The sequence below is a fragment of the Hydra vulgaris genome, chromosome 13 (assembly GCF_038396675.1).
Source record: "Hydra vulgaris chromosome 13, alternate assembly HydraT2T_AEP".
NCBI classification, from domain to species: Eukaryota; Metazoa; Cnidaria; class Hydrozoa; order Anthoathecata; family Hydridae; genus Hydra; species Hydra vulgaris.
In genome coordinates this window covers 975,001-983,889 of record NC_088932.1, presented here as the reverse complement: position 1 = coordinate 983,889, position 8,889 = coordinate 975,001, and the positions used below count along the sequence as shown (strand labels likewise).

The 8,889-nt window shown below is 29.2% G+C and overlaps 2 protein-coding genes across 2 annotated transcripts; both read right to left on the bottom strand.

Annotated features, from left to right (window-relative positions):
* Positions 1-1,505: 1,505 nt before the first annotated feature.
* On the bottom strand, positions 1,506-2,235 carry LOC136089520 (uncharacterized). Its single transcript, XM_065815570.1, has 3 exons — positions 2,142-2,235; positions 1,769-2,071; positions 1,506-1,654 (listed from the first exon to the last, which is right to left on the bottom strand). Exons 1-3 carry the CDS (start codon positions 2,233-2,235, stop codon positions 1,506-1,508), a joined length of 546 nt encoding a protein of 181 aa, XP_065671642.1.
* Positions 2,236-5,446: 3,211 nt separating this feature from the next.
* On the bottom strand, positions 5,447-5,785 carry LOC136089519 (uncharacterized). The gene has a single exon (XM_065815569.1). The coding sequence runs from the start codon at positions 5,783-5,785 to the stop codon at positions 5,447-5,449; it is 339 nt and encodes a 112-aa protein (XP_065671641.1).
* Positions 5,786-8,889: the final 3,104 nt, after the last annotated feature.

Genomic DNA, 8,889 nt, shown 5'->3' with positions numbered 1-8,889 from the left:
TTATTTAATTTATTTGTATGCACAAATTCAAATTTAAAAATTTGTCTTGAGCACTTAAAACAAAATTTATTTTTCAAAATTTATTTTTTTTAAATGGCTTGAAATACAAACATAAGAGAAAGATGCCCAAAAGAATTGTTTATTTAACTCTAAAATTGAATAAAAAAAACTAAAATATTGTCCATCAGAGACAAATTTAATACTGACTAGAAAGGAAAGATTCAATAATATCAATACTTTTCTAGATAAAACAGATATATTGAACTTATGTTGAGCATCAGCATGTCAGATTTTATTGAAGCTTAATGTTTCTCAGTGGCCGCTTGTCAAACTTCATTGAACTATTACACAATGTAACCTTTTCTCATATTACTGTTAACAAATTAGCAATAGTTCAAAAAGATAAACTTCACTTGTTTGCAGACTTCAGATTAAAAATGAGAAGCCATTTTTTATAAAAACAGCAAGAGAATAGAGCAGTTAAAAAAGTCAGACCATCTAGAGTTTTCAAAAAAAGGAGCAGTAGATACCATTATCTAAAAGGTATAAAACAAGATTTAGTTAAACACTTGATAGGGTGAATTGTAAAAAAAGTTTGAGTTGAAAACCTTGATACCTCATGTCACCAAAGTCACTGGTACTAGAGGCGAGTCATTCAGTATAATCATTAACATCACCAATAGCGTCATCAGCATTAACTTCACCAATAGCAACATCAACTTTAAAATCACCAAAAACATAAGTATTAGCGAATGGATAAAGATAAAATTACTTGATTTATTTTATTGAAAACAATCAAACTATTAACTATACAATTAGTAGGTAATTTGTAGGATTTTGCTAAATCTGAAAAATGTCTAAAAGTTGATGTCTGAAAAATTAATTTAAAAACTTGAATTCTTTGACTTGAAAAAAAACTTGAAAAAATTTAAAGAACTATTTCATTAACAGTACGCAAATCCGCCCAAGATGTTGCTCCTTTTGCCTGCAAAAGTAACAATCTAAGAAAAAATAATTTTCCTGTTAGACTAACTTTATATATTCATACTATCACCTTATTTCCACCTCTTTGTCTAACCTTCCATTTACAATGTTTATCATTAAATACAAAGTGTTACGGAATGTCTACATATGAATAGCAATGCGCTCCTTCATTTTCAGAATTTAATTTAAACTTTGCAGTAAGGTGTGTATCGCGTTAGGCAGCACTATTTAAAACCACTTGTTCTTCTCCTTCAATAAAATACACAATCTTATTCTCAGGAAGATGAACCTTAAGACGTATAATAGTGTGTGACATGACTTATAGGATACTCAAATATTCGCCACAGTGCCTCAGGTGCACTAACATAACGACAATCTAAAAAGTATTTACTTCATTGTGATTAACCTGTTCATTTTCTCAAAACATTTGCACAATCATGCCCTTTGTATATGTATTTGTACTAATATTTAACAGCCTTTACAGACATGTAAGCTTCAACATTAAAGTGGGCTTGATATTTCTAAGATAACCAAGAATTGTAAGGTACAACCCAACGGTTATCTACATTGTTGCCTTTAATATTGATAACCAACCCATCATCACGACATCTATATTGTGGATAACCATTGTGAACGGCTACAGACATGCAAGCTTCAACATTAATATGGGCTTGATATTTTTAAGATAACCAAGAATTCTAAGGTACAACCCAGTGGTTATCTACATTGTTGCCTTTAATATTGATAACCAACCCATCATCACGACATCTATATTATGGATAACCATTGTGAACGGCACCTACTGTGTTGGCATTAAATTCTTTAGGGTAATTTTTGCTGCACACTCCATCTTTTATGCAGGGAGAATTAGGATTCAGTATCTCACATGGGCCTTGAATCATGCAAGTTTTAATAATATCATAAAGTTCACGATTAACAACCGGATCTGGAGTTTCTGCACATATTAGATTATTGATATCCTGTGCTGTATCAATTTTATCATCGTTGTTTAAATGAAGTAAAATGTGGGCATGCGGCAAACCACGCTTTTGAAACTCAATAACCTGAACATGCGCTTCAACTTTGCCTAATACACCATGTTTGAATATATCATTGAGAAGGTTATTTAACTTGAGTTCTATCATTTGTAGTCTGACCTGGATATAAATTTTCTGTTATTTCACGCCATTTTGGGTTGCAAGTAAAAGTAATAAAAAGATCTGGTTTACCATACTTTTTAATAATTGCCATAGCATCTTCAAAATTTTCTTTTAAAGCTCTAGGACTTCTACATAAGATGATGGCAAAATAACTACACGCCCTGGTGTAACGTTACGTTCGTTTGCAATGTTGTCAATATGTTCATGTAAGGCATCTTTTTGCTTGCTTCTCAGTTTTTTTTTATTATTTCGGATAAAAGCAAGACGCTGGACTTCAATTTTTACATATGCATCTACTGCATATTGCTGAAATAGTTTCTTGCCATAAAATAATGAACAGAAAAATTGCCGAACAGAAAGTCTGCAATTGTAGAACTGAGATAATGTAACATGATTTCTAACCAGTGTGGCACGCCACGGGTTATGCACTAACTGATTATGCCAACCAGCATCACCTCTTGGGAAAAAGAGAGGGTAAATCATAGGATCTAAGTTGGCTGACATACTTGATGCAATTTTAAAAGGATGACCTCTTGGGTAAAATACAACTCTTTCTTGGGTAAATAACAACTTCCCTGGAAGTTGGGTGAGCACCATCTTTGCCAACAAATACAACTGCAACTTCATCGTGTGAAGGTAGGTTATTGCGACGCCTATCACCCCCTTCAAGTGAAGACATTTTTACAACAGAAGCTTGGCGACCTTCTATAGCCGCTTGACGAATTTCTTCATCTTCTACTTCAGCCATATTTTTAAATGCAAGAGCAAATACACTTTGTTCAGTAATTATAGTTTGCAATTGAAACATTAAATCAAGAAAACAAAGTTTATTACCACGTTGTTGCATTCTAAAATTTACTGCTGCAAGTGGATCATGTATACATAGTTGAGAATGTATTGGTGGAATATCTTGATCTGGCCTAAGATTACCTACACGATGATAAATCTGGACACATACTTTCAAGCATGGCGGCCCATGATTTATTGGTTGAACTACAGTTGCTTTAAAAGAAGCGAAAGAAAGACAGGCATTATAATTTCGAATATGCTTTAAAGAATTAACATTAGCATTACGATCTACATAATTCCCTGTAAATAAATCCTGTAAAACTTGTGTAAATGGTGAAAGTGGAGGTAAAAGCTACCTTACCATTATGACAACATAGAAAATGTGTTTATCTGGAAATTTCTTAGCACCACAGTGCTGACAAATTTGATTCATTTTTCCTAAATAATTATAATCTGGAATAGCATTACTTCTTGCTATAGATTCGTCCTTGTCCAACAGATCTTCTTACATTTTGGCGATGATTAACTTCATCTCGATTTAGCCTATTTCTTTTATTTTAGCGACGATTATCATTATCTCGATCAAGCCTATTTCTTTCATTTTGGCCACGATTAACTTTATCTTGATAAGCCTATTTCTTTTATTTTGTAAATGATTAATTTCATCTCGCCCAAGTCTATTTCTTTCTTTTCGTTTACAATTATTTTTAACACGCCTTATAGCACTTACATCGCCTTGTAAATACATAACTTCATCTAGCCTATCATCCATTTCAATATCATCGTAATCGTTAAACGTATTTATCAAAGCAGCACTAATATTTCTTTGTTTTACTACTCTAAAGTTAACAATAAAATAAAAAAACGTAATAAATAACTAAAAAAATTTTATTAAAAAAATTAAAAAAAAGAAACCAAATAAATGCAAAATAAAATTGATTTGCCATTTTCAAAAGTAATACACCTGTATTACTTTTTCTTAAGTTTATTTAATTAAAGTTAAGAAAAACCTGCAACCATATAAGCAAGGACTTAAAAAAAAAGTTAATATCTATTTTGTTTCTAATAAAAAAAATTTAGAATCAAATAAATATCCTTTTTTCTTAGAAACAGTAAAGTGTTTCTAATATATATATATATATATATATATATATATATATATATATATATATATATATATATATATATATATATACACATTCATACATATATCCTTGGAGTCGCGCATAGCGGCATAATTCATGTATTGGGAGAAAACATTGAACAAAACGCATAATAAAACTTATAAATGCGTTATGAACAAAAGTAAATACATATATTAAACTATTAATTAGTGAAAACATATGAAATCCAAAATTTTCTTTGTAACATATATAGTACATTTTATAAATAAAACTCTACAATTTCCTTGGTACAACAACTCGATTATAATTAAAACAACTCCGTAAACATAAATTTTCTAATAATCTAAATCTTAATAAATTATAAACAATTAAAATTAAATAAAAATGTATGAAAATGATTAATGCTATATTAAATATAGAAAAACAAGCATACAGAGGTGGCCAAAAATTAAAGACCACTCATTTTTTTTCCAAAATTTATTTTTAACCTTAGTATAATTTTATTTTGGAAAATAGTATCAAAAAAAGAAAAACATTTTTAGAGAGAATTTTTATTGTATTTTATATTTATTATAAAAGAATTTATAATTTTTTTACAAAGTAATGTTAAAAAATTAAAAAACTGACTAGTAAAAAATATAAATGGGAAAAAAAATTGGACAAAATTTTAAGACCAGTTTCAAAAATAATTCAAAAAGCAATAAAAAAATAATTTTTGAAATGTGTTGTTCCTCCATTTGTTTTCAAGCACTCTTGTACTCGTTCTGGCATTGAATCATTAAAGTTTTGATTACTTCATCAGGCACATTTTTCTAATGATGAGAGATAGATTTCAAATCTTCCAAATTGTAAAGTTGTTCTTTACCAAGCTTGTGATCAAGCCACGACCATAAATTCTCTATTGGATTCAAGTCTGGACTATTGGCAGGCCATGGAAGCACTTGAATTTTATTAGAATTGAACCAATCGCTAACAACATGCGCTTTATGACACGGCGCATTATCTTGCTGGAAAATAAATCCATCTTGCAACTGCCATAAATCAATGCTAGGAATAAGCGAGTTTTCCAAAATTTCGATTTACCTTTCTTTGTTGAGTCTACCATCGAATAAATGAAAAACACCAACTCCACAGCCACTCATACAGGCCCAAATGCCTATTGAACCACTGCCTTGTTTTGTTCGTTTCAAAATGCATGATTCATCGAACCGTTCGCTTGGAAGTCTACGCAACATTACGCGACCTTTTCTGTTGTCTACCTCAACGTTCATTTCATCACTAAAGACCACACAGCTCCACTGATCAGTTGACCAATTTTATGTAGTTTGCACCACTCTTTCCTGGCATATTTTTGTTTTTATTTAAGCGTGGTTTTTTTGCAGCAGCACGTTATAAATAATTTAAATTGTGGAGGACCCTTCGAACAGTTCTAGGGTTTGCTTTCAGACCATTTGACAGTGTCCATTTTGTAGACAAGTCTGTAGATGATGCTTGTCTGTTTTCTTTCATTAATCTCAATAACGATCGAACATCACGGTCATTTAAAATTTTATTGCGTCCAGTCTTATGACGATCATTAATTGGCCGGGTCTCTTTGTATCGTTGAACTATGTTAATAATGCAAGAGTGAGACCTTCCGAGCTTTTCTGCTATTTCTCTGATGCTATAGCCTTCTTCTTTTAATACAAGAGCCGCGTATCTGTCTTTTTCTTCAATCTTTGCACGCATTTTTGCAATATTTTTATATCCTTATTGCAATTCAAAAAATAAATGTTTATTTGATATCGAAACTCAGGTTTCGACATTTTATTTTATAGCCAACGTAATAAGCAATTAAAAAAAAGTTAAAAAAAATAATGGATTATTATTTTTAATAAGTGCAAATTAAAAATTTGAAAGTGGTCGTTAAATTTTGTCCAATTTATTTAAAGAAGATTTATAAGTACTCATCAGTTTTTTAATAAGTTAAACGCTATTTAATTAGAATTAGATTAAAACAATTATACTACTTTAATCCGTATGTTTTAATTAACAAGATGTTAAAAAAAAATTTAATATGTCAATTAGAATCTTCTTAATTTTAATTTAAAGATTAGGAAACCAACTAAAAAATGAGTGGTCTTTAATTTTTGGCCACCGGTGTATAATAACACAATTATATCCTTAACCACAATTCATTCATGCAAGAGAAATTATAATACACTTATTGAAAAGCCAGAAACATTTTTTTTAAAGAGCAAAGGTTTTAACAATACTATAGATATATTTTATTTATAACAAAATGTTGCAATGGCTTTTATCCCAATTATTAAAAGCATGTGAAAACATGAATCTACCCATAAATATCTTTTAAAGGTAGACCCCATATAAGAATTATAGTAACTTATATTTTTAATATTAACATCTTTAACACGAAGCTTTAAATTTAAAAGTACATTTTCAAAAAAGATTACAATAAACTAATTAATAAAATTTTGAAAAGATTTTAAAATTTTATTAAGTATTTCGATTTTGTTTACTTTTATGTATAAACTCAACGGTTTCCGAAATAACATACCTACTTTCATGCAATGGAAAAAACTCTACGGTTAACGAAATTATTGAGCTCCTTTTGAGCTATATTGAACAAGAGTCACAAAGCTCTCAAGGCACATGTAGTAATAACAATAATATGACTAATAACGATAAGTTTTTACATTCTGTTGGTAGTGTATTTTGTTCAAAAGAACAAATTAATATCTCGTTCTTGTTGCTGTCCTCGGTAAAATAACAAGAACAAATGGTTATCAACCTAGTGCCTTCATAATTAACTTTTGTCCAAATATTGGATTTTATAGCCCATTTGATGATAAAAACTTTCTTTTTTTTAAGCTTGATATAAATATTCCATAATATTCAACGGCATTCCATGCAAATTTAAAATTACTGAAGTTTCATCAAAATTAAATGTTAAGTTTCGAATAATTCTGAGCATTTCATAAACTTCTGAGGCAGTATTAACTACTTCTGTGTTACTTCCTTTCAATTGATTCAATTAAGTGAAAACATTTTAAGTGCAGTCAGCAATATTGTTAGTGTATTCCAGAATAATTTTTCATCTGAATCATTTACTATGTAACTTGTGTTAACAAAATTTTTCATATGCATAACATTACTCAAATCGTGTCGTTATCTTAAAATCATATTTTTAAATAAAATGCAGCGCCTCTTCGTGGATTAACAATGAAACAAGATTGGTTTTTTTCTCTTGAAACTAATGATTAGAAATAGTTTTAACATCAGTTTTGAAATTACTATGATGACGGTTAAAATATTCAATGGAAAAAAAAGGCTTTAATAAAATTTTGTATTTAAAATAAACACATTAAAAACATTTCAAAACTAAAGGAAATTTTTTTATATTTATGAGGATATAGAAACACACCACAATTCCGTCAAAAAGTTAATATTTAGGAAATTCCCATCCTGCTCACAATCATCAAAGTAAAAATTTACTTTTAGTCTTAATTTGTAGTCAATTTTTTATTTTCAAACTTAAATATTTTTATTTATAATTGAATGATTTCGCTGCGCTGTATAATAATCGTCGAGTTGAGGTATTTTAATTCCCTACTAATAATTGTATTGTGACGCATTTATTTCAAAAATCATTAATCTTGACTCCAACTTGTACCAAATTAACCTATACAGAATAAATAATCTTAAAGAATTCCACTATCATAAGTGATTTTTTCAAAACTGTTCAGGCTTTAATTTCTTTAAAATGAACTAGATATAGATCTATACTATTACTTACTTTAACCTCTTGTCAATTTTGTTTACTTGATGTATAAACTCAACGGTTTCCAAAAAAACTTACGTTTTTTCGTGCAATGGAAAAAACTCTACGGTTAACGAAATTACTTACCTCCTTTTGAGCTATATTGAACAAGAGTCATAAAGCTTACAAGGCACATGTAATAATAACAATATTTTGACTATATTTACTGCTTCATTTGGTCGGTAATGTCGTTTATTATTCTCAAAATTGTAAGTATTTTGTTCAAAGAAAAAATACATCTCGTTCGTCGCTGCACACACCTAAAAATAACTTGAACAAATGGTCATAAACCTAGTGCCTTCATAAATAATTTTTGTCCCAATATTGGATTTTACAGCCCATGTTATGATAGGAAACGTTTTTAAAAAAGTTTAAGAAAGGATGTATAACATTTTCTGATAATATTTGATTATTTTAGAAATCTTCGGCATTTTCAGTTGAAAGTACTGCAAAGTAGTGATTCGTCTGTAAAATTATATTCTTATAGTGGTGCTTGAGAAGCAATGTAATTATTTATGATATTTGGTGCTGAACTTAATAAATCATTTTTCTTACCTATTCGGTGCAAAGATGTTTTTATTTAACAATAGGCATATTAAATGATTTTTATTGATATCTGGTGACATATTGATGTGCGTTGTCTGTTCTTATTGGAAAGCCTATTTCTCTTTTTTAAGCTTGATATAAATATTCCATAACATTTAACAGCATTTCATGCAGATTTAAAATTTGAAGTTTCATCAAAATCAAATGTTAAGTTTCGAATAATTGTGAGCATTTCATAAACTTCAGAGGCAGTATTAACTACTTCTGTGTTACTTCCTTACAATTGATTTAATTCAGTGAAAACATTTTAAGTGTAATCATCAATATTGTTAGTGTATTTCAGAGTAATTTTTTCATTATGCTGGAATTCATCTGAATCATTTACTATGTAACCTGTGTTACCAAAATTTTTTATAAGCATAACACCCCTTAATTCGTGTCGTTATTCTTAAATCAATATTTTTAA